The 17109-nt window shown below is 46.5% G+C and overlaps 1 protein-coding gene across 1 annotated transcript; it reads left to right on the top strand.

Moving 5' to 3' along the window:
* Positions 1 to 5951: 5951 nt before the first annotated feature.
* NMI (N-myc and STAT interactor) lies at positions 5952 to 14608 on the top strand. Its single transcript, XM_066323196.1, has 11 exons — positions 5952 to 6001; positions 6100 to 6190; positions 7419 to 7469; positions 8778 to 8855; positions 9133 to 9279; positions 10238 to 10336; positions 10815 to 10983; positions 11444 to 11550; positions 11661 to 11856; positions 12508 to 12614; positions 13751 to 14608. Exons 3-11 carry the CDS (start codon positions 7425 to 7427, stop codon positions 13970 to 13972), a joined length of 1170 nt encoding a protein of 389 aa, XP_066179293.1. The 5' UTR covers positions 5952 to 6001; positions 6100 to 6190; positions 7419 to 7424; the 3' UTR covers positions 13973 to 14608.
* Positions 14609 to 17109: the final 2501 nt, after the last annotated feature.

Here is a 17109-nt window from a genome sequence, read left to right as displayed (position 1 = left end):
TATATTCTTTCAGAAATCCTGTTGACCACAGAGTTTGGCAAGAAACAGAAAAGGTGTGTTTGTTTTTTTTAACAGGATCATGGAATTCCAGAGTGGTTTGGGTTGGAAGGGACATTGTCCCATGAGCAGGGACATTTTCCACTATCCCAGGGTGCTCCAGCCTTGCCTGGGACAATTCCAGGGATCCAGGGACAGCCACAGCTTTTCTGGGCACCCTGTACCAGGACCTGCCCACCCTCCCAGCCAGGAATTCCTTCCCAATATCCCATCTCTTCCTGCCCTCTGGCAGTGGGAAGCCACTCCCTGTGCCCCACAGAATAATACTTCTGTCAGGCACATCTCCACACCTGATCTCCTGCTTTCCCTGCCCTCCCATTTACATCTTCTCAGCAAAAAAAAATTGCAATTTATCCTGCCTCAATAAACCACTCATCCTCCCTTGCGACACCAGCAGTGCCATTTGCCGTGAGTCGGATTTCATTCTGTCATTAACACGCAGTGATTTTTCTGAAGAACAGGAGTGGGACTCAGGCCTGCCAATGTGCAGCTCAGATGATTCCTTCTGCATTGTTTGCTTTTCAGCAGCCGTGCTGGGATGAATTCCCAGCCCAGGGCATTGCCTCATAGCGCTGCTTCCCGGGACACACAGCCCAGGGAAGCTGGAACAGCCCCAGCTCCCGCTGGATGTGTTTCAGAATCCGTCCTGGAAAGGATGGAGATTGATAGAGAGCATTTATTTCACCCTTCTGTTTGTGGGAAGGGAATTGCACGTTTATGTGAGGCGGGTATTTGACACCTGAACTCAGGGTGTTCCTTGTCAGGTGTGTTTTCCGCCTTTGCCTTGCCAGGAAGAAAAAGGGGCTGAGAGCAGGACTGGGGTTGTGCTGGCTACAATCTTGGCCCCTTAAAACACAATCTGGAATTTGTTCCTTATCAGAGGAGACTGAAGGCCTGTCACCCTGCACTTAAGTTATCCTTCACCCTCACTGAGATGACCCTGCTGCACATCACGCCCCTGGGATGGGCCACGATGAGCTGGAGTAGAGCAATGAGCCAGCTAAACCCAGCTTTATTCTGGGCTCATTTGGAAGCTGGTTCATTCCCCAGCCTGGATGGGCTGCGTGAATCCTCAGGAGACACAGGGAATTGAAGGACAGGAAACTTCTCAAGGGATCTACCTGTTCTTGGAGTTTCGTTGACATCAGGGGCTGATAACTCCAGGTTTTGGTGCCTCAGCAGTGAGATCCAGAACTCTTATCCTGATGGATTTTGATGCTACTTCTTGAAGCCAAGGTTATCACCTACAGATCCTGAGAACACAAATAAATATAAGATCCCAACCACTCCTCCACACTGGCACAGCGTCAAGGACAGAAAGATGTCTTCATTTGCCTGAGGTCTGTAGGAGTGACAAATGAGTAATTTAGTAGGGATTCCTGAGGATACAGCAGTTACTAAGATTGTGTCCTGCTTGTGTGACAACATGCAGCTCTTTAAAGAACCGGTAGATTTATTTCCTTTTTCCCAAATACTAATAAACTACAAAAGCACGGCTCATTTTACAGATTCTGGAAATCCTGGAGATGAGCAGGGAGGACACCACTAATTCCCAGGCATCTAATTTCAATTTGCTTCCTTCTTTGAATCTGTTGTAACTCTAAAAAAAAACCAAATTTTCTCCCTCTGAGGGCAATGCCATGAGATTCTTAACTGAGCTACTGTCACACAGTTTTGGTTCCAACAAAAGGTATCTTATAGCTGTGAAACCTCCTCCAGCTTAATCAGAATATTTGTTGCTGAAGATGAGTCCTAATCATGATTTTCTTTTCAAGTTTCCAGAGTTTTTCAGGCTCCTGAAGAGCAAGTTTGGAATCAGTGCAGGCAGCTCAGAGAGCTGTAAAGCTTCTTGTACTCCATGCTATATTTTATTCCTTGATTTGCCCCTTTAGCTAAACTCCTCAGAGTTACGAAATCCACCCTCTTCTCTGCTTCACATGTGGTTAACACCAGAAATCCACAACACCCAGAAATCCACTAAGACATCAACTCCCAGTCAACCCCATTTCAGTGAAGGAACTTGGCCCAGGTCAGCATCTCCAATAAATTCCCTTTACCAAACAAGCACAAACACATTGTTCAGCTCAAATCCCAAAGCTGGCCGTGGAACCAGACTGACGTTGCTCGTTCCCTGGAGTTCGGGGAAACAAAGCTCCTTCAGATCCCAACATGACCACGGTCACTGGAGAGCAGCCCACCACCCTGACACTTCAAATCTGAAAATCTGCGGGACTTAGGTCATAACAGAACCACCTCCTCCTCCCTGGCTACTCCAGCAAACCTCTCCCTTTTACTCATTAGTAACCAGCTTTGTGTTTATAAAGCAATAGTAAACACTGTTAGCCATTGTCAAGGCAGAAAATAATAATAATAACAATAATAAACCCTCAAAGGCAGGGTCAGACTTTCACCCACTTATCTGGAGAAACAGATAAGGACTTTTGAAGCTGCTGCAGCAACCAGGCTGTGGGTAAAACTCGCAGTGAATTCAGTGGCATGAGGTGATCGCTATCCAAGCAAGGGGCAATCCAAGATTCCCTTTGCGGAGCCAGTGAAAACAAAAAATTCTGAAATTTTAATCTGGCTGCTCCAGCACAGACCTCCTCGAGTGTGCTCACAGAGCCCGACCAATTCCACCACAGCTTTGCTGTTATCCAGCTCCGTCTGCTTTTGCTCCAGAAGTAAACTCCACATCTGCTGAGCGGCAAAGTCGGCGTTTACACTTTCCCCGACTATTTGGCATATTTTGAATTTCTGAGGATTAATTTCTCTAACAGTCAGCGCTGTTTGACTGCAAACCATAGAAAACCCTTTGGCCAATGAGTACAAGTCTGTTTGCAATTTTGAGGGGAACACGAAAAGATCTGTCAGCTTAGTTTGAAAGGAAGCCTGAAAGTAATATACTTCACTTTTGTTCTTTGTCGAGGATATCGACTCTTTCTTTTAGTTATCTGTGTGGAATCATGGAATGGTTTGGATTGGAATGGAATTAAAGATCCCATCCCATGCCTGCCATGGGCAAGGACACCTTCCACTATCCCAAGCTGCTCCAACTTGGCCTTGGGCACTTCCAGGGATCCAGGAATAGCCACAGCTTCTCTGGGAATTCCATTCCAGCTCCTCCTCACCCTCGCAGCAGGAATTCTTTCCTAATATCCCACCCAAATCTCCTCTTTCCCAGTGGGAAGCCATTCCTGTGTCCTGTCCCTCAAGCCCTTGTCCCCAGTCCCTCTCCAGCCTTTTACCCTCCCTTGGATGAGAACCCAGTGCTTTCTCTTCCTCAAAATGATCACCACTGAAATCAAAGTGGCTTTATTTTCCCCAGAAACCTCTTTAGAGGTCACATTTCGGTGACAAGCTGACACTCCAGAATTCTTATATACATTAATTTCTTGGGATGCAGCACCTCCATCCACAAGGGCTCTTCCTGCCCGGGATTGCTTTTTTTTTTGCCACAGAAGGAAACCACATTCCTTATAACACAACACCGTGAAAAACAAAGTTCATTTTCTATGTAGATTTTAAGAAATAGGTTTAATAGAAAATAAGGCAACTAGGAGATAGGGAAAAAAAAAAAAAAAAGCCAAGTACTTGGCACTCAGCCAAGTCCACCCCTGCTATTGCAGAGGCTTTCTTTAAATACCCTTTCTATTGTTGAATCAATCTGTTGAATATTCCTATTTTTCCATGAACTAGTTTCCATATTTTAGGGACTGTTTGGCATGGCCCCTCCTTGGGTTTGCCTTTTTAATTTGCGTGTTTCTTGGCTGTGTCTTCATTATCACCTCCAGATTGGGCCTTGGTCCGTGCTTCCTTCATATGGGAGATGCTGATAGCTGGTGTATCAACAGCAGAGTCTTCTTCACATGTTTATTGGGTGTTATCCCAACCAAACAGACAGTTTAAGCAATTACTCTATCACTACTACCACTGTGCCTAATTTCCTTTACTAACAGCACAAATAAAACCTCACATCCTTACCCCAAATTTATCAATCACATAGCGCGCACCTTGCGAAAAGCCAACTTCATAAACAGGCGTTTGTAACGACACGCAATTCCAGAGAATTACAAGACAAACACGCAAATAAATCAATCCACGCAAGACAAACACGCAAATAAATCAATCCACGCAAGACAAACACGCAAATAAATCAAGCAGCCCAGCGGAGCCCGCTGTGTTGGCGCGGCTCCATCGCGGCTCGGGCGGGCAGCGCCGTGAGGGTGTGAGGGTGTTGAGATATTAATTTTAAAGAATTAAGGACTTTAGTTAAAGTAGACGTGGACTTGCTGACGTAGACTTCCCTCTACATTTTGAAGAGTAAAGGACTTTAGTTAAACTAGACATTGCTGACGTAGACTTCCCTCTACATTTTGAAGAATAAAGGACTTTAGTTAAACTAGACATTGCTGACGTAGACTCCCCTTTTACATTGAAACTTCCTTTTTTTTAACATAAGCCGGATTTAAGGAACCGATAAATCAGGAGACCTGTCAACTTAATCAATAGACTCCAAGAACACAATGTGATCATAAATCAGATAGTCTTGAGAAAACAGGATCCAGGTGTCACCAACACTAAAAGGTTAAAAAGGCAAAGCGAGGAAGACGCATCTTACTTCATCATTTTGAGGCCCCACCCCCTAAAAAGGACCACCGACCCATTTCAAAGAACAAACTACGCATGCTTAATTGCTTTTTGGCTAATTACCATACGAAGCGGGGAATGGGATGGACCAGAGTCATGAATATGCATTTGTGTTTTGGGTATTCAACACTTTTGTACATAAAAAGACCCTGTGACCATCTGTAAATTGCGCGTGTGTATTTGGGAGCTATCCCTCACGCTGCCCGGCGTCGTAATAAACACACACTTTCTAACTTCAAACTGTTAGAGACTCTTTGTCCGTCATATTCTTTGTCCGTCATAGTTGGATATTGGTATTAGATCAATATCCATATTTTTTTAACAAATCAGTGTGAGGGTGCCGGGAGGCGATGGCCGCCCTCATTCCTGCCCCGAGAGCCCTTTCCCAGCCCTCCTCTCCCCGCCTTTTCCCGGGATTTCCCCGTTCTCCCCACGTTCGTGCCCGCCGGCCTCACCAAGGCTGTGCTGAGGCTGCGGCTCCTCCCTCACGGCACACGGACATGGCCCCGGCCTGCGGCTCCTCCTCCCTCACGGCACACGGACATGGCCCCGGCCGTGTGAGGGGCCTGCGGCTCCTCCTCCCTCACGGCACACGGACATGGCCCCGGCCGTGTGAGGGGCCTGCGGCTCCTCCTCCCTCACAGCACACGGACATGGCCCCGGCCGTGTGAGGGGCCTGCGGCTTCTCCCTCACGGCACACCGACATGGCCCCGGCCGTGTGAGGGGCCGGCCTGCGGCTCCTCCTCCCTCACGGCACACGGACATGGCCCCGGCCGTGTGAGGGGCCTGCGGCTCCTCCTCCCTCACAGCACACGGACATGGCCCCGGCCGTGTGAGGGGCCTGCGGCTCCTCCCTCACAGCGCACGGACATGGCCCCGGCCGTGTGAGGGGCCGGCCTGCGGCTCCTCCCTCACAGCACACGGACATGGCCCCGGCCGTGTGAGGGGCCTGCGGCTCCTCCCTCACGGCACACGGACATGGCCCCGGCCGTGTGAGGGGCCTGCGGCTCCTCCTCCCTCACAGCACACGGACATGGCCGCGGCCGTGTGAGGGGCCGGCCTGCGGCTCCTCCTCCCTCACGGCACACGGACATGGCCCCCGCCGTGTGAGGGGCCTGCGGCTCCTCCCTCACGGCACACGGACATGGCCCCGGCCGTGTGAGGGGCCGGCCGGCCTGCGGCTCCTCCTTCCCCCGCGGCCGGGAAGCGAAAGCGAAAGGCCGGTCCCGGCAGGGTCTGGAGGTGTCCGAGAAGCGCCGGGAGCTGCCCGATCCCCCCGGCCGTGTCCATCGGGAGGTGAGCGCTGAGGGAGCCCCCGGTTGCCGGAGGAGGAGCGGATAAAACCCGGGGAATTATCGGTGTTTATGCTTTCAGTTTCCTTTCCCGCCCCTCAGGAAGCTGTACAGAAGTCTCTGAATTTTGGCTGCAGAGAGATCCCGGGATCTATAACCGCTGTTTGAAGCCTTTGAGGGAAAGAGGTTCGGCGTGGGGTGAGAATCCAGGTGAGGATTCCCGGGGGAGAGGGGCAGGACTGCCCGGAGGAATCGGGAATTCGGGCTGCTCCTGCTGGGATCCCGTGGTCAGAGAGTGTCTGACCCGTGGAGTATCTAACCTCGATCTGTAGAGGATCAAACCTTGTCCTGGCAGCCACAGATTGCTTTGGGACCCTCTGCACCTTGGCGTCTCCTCCTGGTCAGTGGCCTGGAAGCTTCCCCGAGTTCCTTTTTAGCTGCATCCACAAAATGTTGTGGGCAACGGATTCCAAAAGTGGAATTACCCGCTGTGTCAAAGTGTTGCCATTTGTGTTAAGCAGGTTTTGTAGAATCCCAGAATGGGATTGGGTTGGAAGGGACATTAGAACTCATCCCATCCCATGGCTGGGACATCTGCTATGCCAGGCTGCTCCAAGCCCTGTTCAACCTTCCATGGATCCAGGGGCTTCTCTGGGAATTCCATCCCAGCTCCTCCTCACCCTCCCAGCAGGAATTCCTTGCCAATATCCCACCCCAGTCTCCTCTTTCCCAGTGGGATCCATTCCCTGTGTCCTGTCCCTCCAGCCCTTGTCCCCAGTCCCTCTGCCGCTCTCCTGGAGCCCCTTCAGGCCCTGCCAGGGGCTCTGAGCTCTCCTTTTCTCCAGAAACAGAGAAACTGTGTTTCTTCTCTCAACCACAGAAGATACAGCCTGTTCTCATGTGTGTAACAGCACAAAAAGCAGCACAAAGGTAAATGCAGAACTACCAGAACTGCAAAGTGAAGTTGTGCACTGCAGAATTCCTCACATCTGTCTCTGGCTTTTATTTCCTAGTAAGGAAGGAGGCTTCAGCCAAAATCTGCCACTTTTGCTTATGAAATTACACATCTGTGTTTAAAAATCCTTTCAGCTCAGCACAGCTTCTGGTATTCCTGATATTCTATTTCCTAGTAAGGAAGGAGGCTTCAGATAGCCAAAATCTGCCACTTTCACCTGTGAAATTACACATTTGTGTTTAAAAATTCTTTCAGCTCAGCACAGCTTCTGGTATTCCTGATATTCTATTTCCTAGTAAGGAAGGAGGCTTCAGATAGCCAAAATCTGCCACTTTCGCTTATGAAATTACACATTTGTGTTTAAAAATTCTTTAAATTAGCGTCTGGTATTCCTGATATTCTATTGCACAAAACCTCCTTAAACAGTACACACAATATTGTCATTTTTTCCTTCCTGTTCCCTCAGGTTTCCATGGATATTACAAGCCCCCCTTTATCTCTCCAAGACAATGGGTTTGTAAGTATTTCCTGATGTGCTGCCTGGGATTAAAATCTGTATTTGACTTTTGTATCTTTGACTGAAAGTTTGTGCTACCAATTCTGCTCGTCTCACCCTCTTCCACCCTTTAATGCTTGGGACATTCCTCATTTCCACCTCCTGCTTCCATAGGGAGAATCCCATTCCCAAGATTCTGCATCACAGATCCTCTTAGAGAACTTCCTGTCCTGCCTCTCTTACTCATCTGTCTTTGTGAAGGATTGTAGGGGAATTTCCCATTTCCTGGGATTCAACTCCAGCAGTGCACAAGTGGTTTGGATGGGACTTTCCCTGGCTTTTTTTGTGTTTTCTTGGTTTTGTTTTGTTTGGGTTTTTTTTTTTTTTCCTTCATTCAGGATGGAAGCTGTCCTGTGAAACCATTTTTTTAGTAAAAAAACAGGCATCCTTTTTATTATTATCTTCCAGCTGTTGGCACGTGTATAGTTTTTATTCTCTGCACTCAATCCCTGGAGTGAAGGAATATTTTTCCCATTTAACTAAGACGCAGATGGGTATTTCCCTGTTGCTTAATTTGAAACTGGAAGAAATACTTCATATTTTATTATTTTTAGGAAATACTCAGCATTACCAAAAGAACTGACAAGATCCTCTAATTCAGATCTTTTCCATGGATTATCTAATTTAGACCTTTTCCATGCCTAAATTTCGTGGTTCCCATTCCAGCTTTATGTAATCTTGAGTAAAAAGAGAGGGAATATTTCAGCAGTTCTCTTTGGATTTATTTCTTTTTTCCTGCAGAATATTGCAGCCATAGAAACAAAGAAGAACAGAGATTTTTCTCTCTCCTTGGGCTTTGTAGTTTCCCTGCCCTTGTGAACTTCTGCCCTGGATTTCAATTCTGAAATGGTTCTTTTATCACCTTCCTTGATATTACCTTTTATTATCCAATCTCCCCAAGCTTGGAAGATCAAAATCCCATTTTCTTTTTTTTTTTTTTTTTTTAATTGACACCTCCTCCTGGAGGAACTGCTGAGAAAGCACAGAGCTAAACCTTTGTGGAAAAATATGGAAACAAATCGATTTATTATTTAGATAAATATTCACCTGTGGATTTTAGCAGCTCGATAGTTAGCAAATAATAATGGTAGGCCAGTAATTCACATTTCCCTGGATTTTTGTCCTGTCCAGGCATTAAAATAATTCAATGATTTGATCTAAGTGAATAATGTTTTAAATATTTGTTTAAATCTTTTAATTTTTTTTAAAATTTTTTTTAATTGTTGCCCAAGAGAGGAGAAAACCAATGTGTTCCTCTTCTCTCTGCAGAGCATGGTACCCCCTGATCCACTTGGGACATCCAAGGAAGAGATTGAAAAACTTCAGGAAGAGCTGAAGATGTGGAAGGCAAGTCCTGTAAAGCACACAGGATCGTGGAAATTTGCTGAAAAACAAAGCTTAGTGCATCCTTCCAGAATCAGATCAGATCCCCCACATTTATAATGTCTTTATTTTATTCTGTTCTTCAATCCTTTGTGCTCGTGTTGATTCCACTCTTGTAAGTTTAATATTTACCCAAAGTGTTAAAAATGAATAAATACCAAGGGCTTACTCAAGGTTTGGTTTGTTCCTGTAGAAATAAAGCCTTTAAAAATTGTAAAATCTTTTCCTTTTTGCTATCCAGAAAAGAGTTGAAGAGGCTGAAAATGTCAAAACTGAGCTTCTTATCTCCAAATTAACTGCTGATGAAGAGTGTGACAGAGCAGAGAAGAAGCTGACAGAGCTGAAGGAGCAAGAGAAGCAGCATAAGTACAGAATTATCAGCTTTGAGGTGTGGAGAAGGCTGCTGGTGTTTAGAGGGTTGGGAGGGAGGTGTGGATTGGGAAAATGGGAGGAATATTCCCAGTTTTAATGGCTTGACCAGTACTGGTTGAATGTTCCACACATTTTTTTTTTTGCTGCACTTTAGCTTTTCACTGACAGGCAAAGAAAGAGTGCAGTAAACTGAATCTCTTTTGGGATGAAACGTGACCAAACCAATCTTCCAAGATTCTCCCCTGGAGATGAATTTCAGGTCTGGGTGAAGTAGATAAAGCTCAGTGGGTCACAGCACCCAAAGGATCAGCATTTCTAAAGCTGAAATTTCTAAAGCTGAAATTTCTAAAGCTCTCAGTGAGCTGGGCAAGAGCCAGGCCCTGACTGGAGAGGGTTTTTACCTTCTAGAACTGCTTGGCTCCAGAGCCCCTTGCTTCATTCCCTCGACATTCCACGTGCAGTAACAGCAGAAGGTTCCACAGGCTGCCAGGGAGCAGTGGCAAATCACTGATGAGAAATTATGGCTCCAAACTATTCAGTCCTAATTAACAGCTTAAACACGCTCAGGTTGGTGAGAGTGTTTCCTGAAAGCTGATTTTGCTTCTTTAACCATAAAAGTTTGGATTTATACCCAGGAAAGGTCATTATCACCATCAGGCTTTGGCCTTCAGCTGATGGGAAGGGGTCCAAGTGTCTCCCAGTGGTTGGTGACTTTACAAAAGCCACCTTCTGATTGTGGCTGCTCTGTTTCCTTCTCATCCTGTCACATTCCCTGTCCAGGAGATCCTGGATGGGGTTACAGAACTTGGTGTCCAAGCAGGATTCATTGTTCCGAAGGAATTACAGAGCAGACAGGAGGAAAGAGAAGGACATAAAGAGGGCAGAAGCTTGCCAGATCTTGCTGAAATATATTTCTGTCTTTATTTAAGTGTTTGATTTTGCTTTTTTTTTTTTTTTTTTCTTTTGGCCTGTAGCAGGAACTCTTTCTGCTAAACGAAGAAAAAACTGAGCTGAAAAAAGAGATCGAAAAGCTCAAAGAAGACCTGGAAGAATACAATTCCAAGGATAATCGGGTAAAGGAGCTGAAATATTTGGAAATTTGTCTTTCAAGGGGGCAGATTTTTATTTTCAGAGAATTGTTTGGGTTGGAAGTGACCTTAAATCCCATCTCATTCCAACCCCAGCGACACTTTCCACTATCCCAGTTTGCTTCAGACCCTGTCCAAGCTGGCTTTGGACACATCCAGGGGGAAGAGGGACAATTCCACTGAATTTCTCCCTCTTAGACTGTCAGGGCCACTTGTTCAGCATTTGAACCTCTACTAATTTCAACATAAAAATAAACCTGAAAGTTTCTTATTTTCTCTGCCAAGACAATTTGAAGCAGGCAGAGGATATGGAAATAAATCCAAGAGGTACTGAAAGCGTGAGAGGAGTGAAAACAAGCAGCCATTTATTAAATGGAAGGCAGTGGAATAAAAAAACCAAACTATTCATGGCATTGGTAATTTTCAAGTTCTCTTTTTTCCTGTGTCAATTCTTAAACTGGAGATTAAAAAGAAGGTGGCAGAAATGAAATTGAAGTTCACTCACCTGGAGGAGATGAAGGATGATGGGGCAGATCTGGATATGGGCACCCACTGTGTGTTTGGGGCAGCCACAAAAATCCCCTTCAGACTCAATCAGAACCAGGCACTGCTGACTTTTGAAGATGAAGAAGGTGGGATTTGCATTTTAATTATAAAATTGATGTCTCTGATGTATTTCACCTGGTAGTGGTGTGGTTTTCCCCCAAGGGTATTTTGAATGGAATGGGAAAAAAAAATCTTGTGTTAATATTTTATAGAATAAGAGCATCTTTTGACAGCTTAAAAGTTTTACTATTCCCACTGAAAATCTTCTTTTATGTGCATAATTAATATTATATTTGCTATATTTATTGTATATTATTTTAATAACATTGTTTAGTATTATAAAAGTTGATACAATACTTTGCTATTATATTATTTGGACTACATAAAACCACAGAGATTGTATGGAAATAAAAGTGGGGCCGGTTGCCTGATTATTATTTATTTCTCCTTCACTGATGCAAAAGGAGATTTTTTTTTTAAGAGATTGGGGAATAATTTGGGGTTTACAATGATGAAACAAAGCTTTTCATATCTGATTTCCCTCAGTTGCCCAGAGGCTGACAAAGACGAGCAAGCACTGTGTGGAACTGGACAACAGAACAGCAAATGTGACTGTGAAGCCTTTTGACCTTGACACAGGATTCCAGTTCGAGGTAAACAACTGAAATATGCAACTCTAAAAATCTGAGTTCTTTAAAAGCTTTAGTTCCTGTTTTTTCCAGTGTTTTCAGTCACCAAGTGCACAAAATTTTGATGTTTTTAGCTCCACGTCACTGTCTCTGGAAAGAAGATCAACGTTTCAGAAATCCCTGAGCTTCCCATTCCTAAAGACTGGATGAGAGACAAACTTGAGCTGCATTTCTACAAAACTGAGCAGGCAGCAGGAGGAGGAGAAATAAAAAATGTGACCTACAACAAGGGCGCTGGGACAGCTGTCATCACATTCCTCAAACCTGGAGGTAGAGTCTGGAATATTTCCTTATCCAAATTGTCCATCCTGGGTTCCACTCTGGGCTAACCACTGAGTGTTGCAGACTCTTCCCACGGGGAGTTCATGGATCCCTCAGGGATGTGGGTAAATAAAGCAGTTTCTCATTACAGCCTTTAGGAGCAAACATAACCTGCTCCCAGCTCATGAGCTTTGTGTCAGAACTTTTCCCCCCAAAAATTGGGGGTTTTTTTATTCCTCTGCATTGCCAGACACTCATATTGCAAACAGAAAATGAGGAAAATGGGTTTGATTTTAGCTCCTGTTGCACGACAGGGAAGTGGGACAGGCATTCCTATTGCCCAACTGGATGGAATTCCATCATCAGTGGAGCCACATCCACTTAGAGCAGCTGCTCTAGATTTATTTCAGAGCTTTTGTGGGCATTTAATGGTGGTTTTGGGTTTGTTTTTTTTTTTTTTTTGTTTTTTTTTTTTTTTTTTTTTTTTTTTTAAATGCTGAATAAACTTTTTGCAGGATGCACATGTAGGATCCACTAGCTTGCCATCCTGCATTAGTTTCTACATCCACAAAGATGAGTCTGGTCTCTGAAATGTTTATAAAATATTGGTTTAATTATATGAAATAATTAACTGGGTTTTTTTTTCTCATTCTCTTATAGCAAGCAACAAGTTTGTGGGATGCACTAAATACCCTTTCTGTGCAGAAGGAAGGTGGTTCAACCTTTCTGTCTCCCCACATTTTGATTTTCACCTGAGGAAGTTTCAGGTAAACGAATCTACTGCAGGCTGATAGCACAGATAAGTGGGAAATGGGAGAATAGCCAGAATTTTCACTCCATTTGTGTGAATTTAGCAGCGAGAGTGAATGTGAAATGGGCTGCTGAGCTCATGTGTTGCAGTGTGGGAGCTGTAATTTATTTTTAAAGGGTGTGCTTGCCTTTCCTTGATGGAATTATGTCAGCACTCCCCACATGGCTGTGCTGGGCTCTCTGAGAAGGAGGTTAAGCACAAAGTTCTCCAGGTCACAAAGCTCTGCCAGGATCCCAGAGTCCCAGCAAATGCAGCATTTGCTCCTTCACTCCTTGATTTCACTCCTTCATTCAGCCCAAACAGAAGTGACTCTGTCACACAGAGCTGGCTCATCATCTTCTCCCTCCAGTTGCCTGCTGCTTTATGAGTAGATGGTGATCAGCTCAGGATTGTGTATATAATTAGGCCTTGGTAATTAAGGCATGGGCTGCAGGACACCCAGCAGGGTTCTGTGCAGGTGTGGGATGTGTCCTGGCAGGGATGTTATGGGCTGGTGCTGTCTGGAGCCATCTGAAATTCCCCAAATCCAGAGTGTGGGTGCATTAAGGAGGGCAGGACACACCAGTTAAGGTGTGGGCTCTGAATCATGGAATCACAGGATCTCCTGAGCTGGGAAGGACCCACAGGATCACGGATCCAGCTCCTGACCCTGCACAGACACACCAAAATCCCACCCTGGGCATCCCTGGGAGTGCTGCCCAAACTCTCCTGGAGCTCTTGGGAATGTGCCCGTTCCCTGGGGAGCCTCTGGGAAAGAACCTTTCCCTGAAATCCAACCTAAACCTGCCCTGGCCCAGCTCCAGCTGTTGTTGCTCTGCTCCCAGAGAGCAGGGATCAGAGCTGACCCTCAGGAGGAAACTCCAGGCTGGGATGAGTCTCCCCTCACTCTCTTCCAACAAACCAAGAGCCCTCAGCTGCTGCTCCATGGCCCTTTCATTGTAGTGTGAATCCAGAATTCCTGCTCTTTCCAGAGAAATTTCCACTATCTAAACTCTTGACCTCATCAAAGAGCCCAGCCACACCCGAGTGAGGAATTTAATTCCCACCTCTCCCAGTTCTGCTGTAAATCCAGGTTTGTTCTTTCCTCCCCAGCCATACTGCAGGGTTTCCAAGAAGACCATCCTGCTGAAAGGAATCCCAGAGGTGGAAGAGGATGAGGAAACTGTGCAGGACATGATTGAAATTCACTTCCAGAAGCCCAGCAACGGTGGTGGGGAGATAGAGTACATCAAATACATCTCCAGAGGAGCAGTCTATGTTTGTTTTGAGGAGGATACTGGGAATGCCACCTCAGAAATCACAAGGGACTCATGAAGTTCTGAGGGTTTGTTCCTCAGAGGCATGGGAATTGATGTAGATACTGTGCTTTAATGTTCTGAAACTGATATTGTCGAAGAGGCATCCCTGCCTTTCTGTTCTGCCTCTTGGCACTGACTTTGCTTAGGAAGTCAGCAAAACTCCCTGCTGTGTTCAGACCAAGCCTTAGCAGCCCCTGAAGCAGAATCTCAATTTTTCTGCAAGTCTGCATGCTTTATACCTTGCAGATTTTAAAATGCTCCAGAGTGGGATGAGTGGATTATTCCTTACATTCTGGATACAAAAGCCATATTTAATCCCAATCCAAGGCTCCTCCTTCCTGCTTTGTTGAAGTGCCAGAGCCTCAGAAGGTGGCTCTAACACAACTCCAGTCCTGCTGAGGTTGCTCAGTGCCACCAGAACTCAACTAGCTGAAAGAATCCTGTAATTTCATAAAGGCCACCTTATCAAATTAGTGATAGATTTAAAACAGATTAATTAAAAAGGGGGATGCAAAACCAAGAAATGGCACTTTTAAGAAATTGCCTGGCATTTGCTGCCTTTAGCTATTGACCTTCTTCCTGGTCATAACCTGCTTTATTGTTTGATATTAATACTTGTTCCTGCAATTAACTTTTTCCTCATTTTTGTTCATGCTCTTGGTTATTTTAATCTATTGCAGTCAAGGATTGAGCAGATGCTGTGTCTGGTTTTGTAACCATGCTGGGAGAACAGCCCTGAGGGATCTGGTGATCCCAGGCTGGGAGGGCTTGGAGAGGGTAATTTTGCAAGGAGGAATGTTTTTACTTTGCTGCTGTCATCCTTAGAAAACAAATCCTCCTCTGACTTTGCACTTTTGTCACCCTTAGAGGCTGAAATGTTTTGGCCCCAACAATCTTAGCTCCAAACATATGAGCCTGACATTGAAAAATAATTTATTTTCAGGGTATTTGACATCTTGACATGCAGGGAAAGGAGAGTGCAATGAGAAGAGCATTGCAAAAATACCTCAGGGATTATTACTCCAGACAAACTGTTAATTGGCACTGGATAAAAGCTGAATATGGAAATTTTAAAGGCTGCAAACACCACACTTTATTTTGAATATGCTGTCGAGGGAGATACATGGGACTGTAGCACCTCTCACTGTTTTGGGCATGCAAAGGCAGGGATTGATTACCTGATCATTGTAAAATAATAATAATTACTTCAAACAAAGTAGTGCTGAAGAATTTATGGAGACTGTGCACTTTTGCACTCTCAAAAACTCGGTAAGACCAGACACCTTAAAAAGAAAGGGGAAAAAAAAACCCTGAGAAAGGTAAAAAATGTCATGAATTTCAACTGTATCTCACTGATAAATACTGAGAAGAAAATCCTTAAGAAGGAAAAGGCTTAAAATTCTCATAAGGTGTTGCTCATAAAGAGTAGTGAGAAGCTGCAGGTTTTAAAGCCCAGAAAAAAAAAAAAAAAAAAAAAAAAAAAAAACCAACAGATTTTTTACGTTTCAAAGACAATGTCTGTAAATGTCTTGCTATTGTCCCTGATGAATTACGGCTTGTGATGATTACCCTGTTAAATTTTAAAGCGGCAGTGGTGCTTTAAAGGCTGGGGACTGGTTTTAACGATGAGAAATAAGAATAAAGCGTCAGTGATGTTTCTATAAATGTCAGAATCCTCCTTCCTCCCCTCTGGGGTGATTTTCTCTCGGGCTGGGAGGGTTTTATACCCAAATTACACACAGGGACATTTCCCAGCTGCAGCTTTCACCCAGACCTCGGTGTGGAACCACCCTGGGGCTGTTTGGGGTCACAGGAGCTGGGCCAGCGCAGCCTTTGGGGTGTCCCTGGCCAGCTGGGACTTTGGGAAGGAATTTTCCTGGCTGGGAGGGTGGGGACACCCTGACACGGGGTGCCCAGAGAGACTGTGACTGCCCATGGGTGTGTTTCCCGTCCGTGCATGTCCCTCACCATGTGTATCGCTGTCCCTGAATGTCCCTGCGTGTCCCTCTCCATGCATGCCCTTCTCCCTTGTGTCCTTCTCCACGTGTGTCCCTGTCCCTGCGTGTCCCAGTCCACACATATCCCTCTCCATGTGTCCCAGTCTGTGCATGTCCCTCCTCATGCATGTCCCTGTCCCTGCATGTCCCAGTCCAGACATATCCCTCTCCATGTGTCCCAGTCTATGCATGTCCCTGTCCCTGCGTGTCCCTGTCCCTGCATGTCCCAGTCCAGACATATCCCTCTCCATGTGTCCCAGTCTATGCATGTCCCCGTCCCTGCATGTCAGTGTTCCTGAATGTCCCAGTCCAGGCATGTCTCAGTCCATGCATGTCTCTCTCCATGCATGCCCTTGTCCCTTGTGTCCCTGTCCCTTGTGTCCCTGTCCCTGCGTGTCCCTGTCCATGTGTACCCCCCTGTCCATACATGTCCCAGTCCCTGCGTGTCCCAGCCCATGCGTGTCCCTGTCCCTCTCACTGTGTCCCCCTCTCTCCATGTCCCTGTCCCCGCGTGTCCCCGCGTGTCCCCGCGCATCCCAGGGCACTGCGGCCATTCCCAGCCCCACAATTCCAGCCGGGAAGGGCGGGACGGCCGCGCTGTGTCCGCGCAGGGCTGGAGGCGGCCGGAGGCGCGGCCCCGCCGCTTTCGCTTTCGTTTCCCCGCCGAGCCCGCTCGCTCCGATTCCTTCCCGGTGGGATCCCGTCCCGGTGGGATCCAGTCCCGGTGGGATCCCCATCCCAGGAGAATCCGGTCCCGGTGGAGCGCCATGGCAAGTGCCGGGGGAGCGGGGGAGAGGGGCTGGGGCTGCGGGAAAAGCGCTGGGACAGGGTGGAAAGGGATCTGGAGAGGGGACAAGGGGCGGAGGGACAGGACACAGGGAATGGCTTCCCACTGCCGGAGGGCAGGGCTGCCTGGGAGATCGGGGTGAATTCCTGGCTGGGCTGGAATTCCCAGAAAAGCCATGGTTGTCCCTGGAAAGTTTCCAAGACCAGGCTGGACGGGGCTTGGAGCAGCCTGGGATGGGGGAACGTGTCCCTGGCCATGGCGGGGGTGGGATGGGATGAGCTTTAAGGTCCCGTTAAGCCAAACCAGTGTGGGATTTGCCGGGAAGCCACAGCAGGACCCCATTGTCACTGCAGCCGCTGCCCCATTCCC

This window comes from Sylvia atricapilla, chromosome 7 (genome assembly GCF_009819655.1).
Source record: "Sylvia atricapilla isolate bSylAtr1 chromosome 7, bSylAtr1.pri, whole genome shotgun sequence".
NCBI lineage: Eukaryota > Metazoa > Chordata > Aves > Passeriformes > Sylviidae > Sylvia > Sylvia atricapilla.
The sequence above is the reverse complement of the archived record's forward strand: the minus strand, read 5'-3'. Positions and strand labels throughout refer to the sequence as shown.

Bases quoted from the DNA above. Each gene is read 5' to 3' on its own strand.
- NMI (XM_066323196.1), top strand. From the start codon at position 7,425: ATGGATATTACAAGCCCCCCTTTATCTCTCCAAGACAATGGGTTT. The intron at 9,280-10,237 runs GTGTGGAGAAGG...TTTGGCCTGTAG, and splicing joins ACAGAATTATCAGCTTTGAG to CAGGAACTCTTTCTGCTAAA. The intron at 10,984-11,443 runs GTGGGATTTGCA...GATTTCCCTCAG, and splicing joins GACTTTTGAAGATGAAGAAG to TTGCCCAGAGGCTGACAAAG.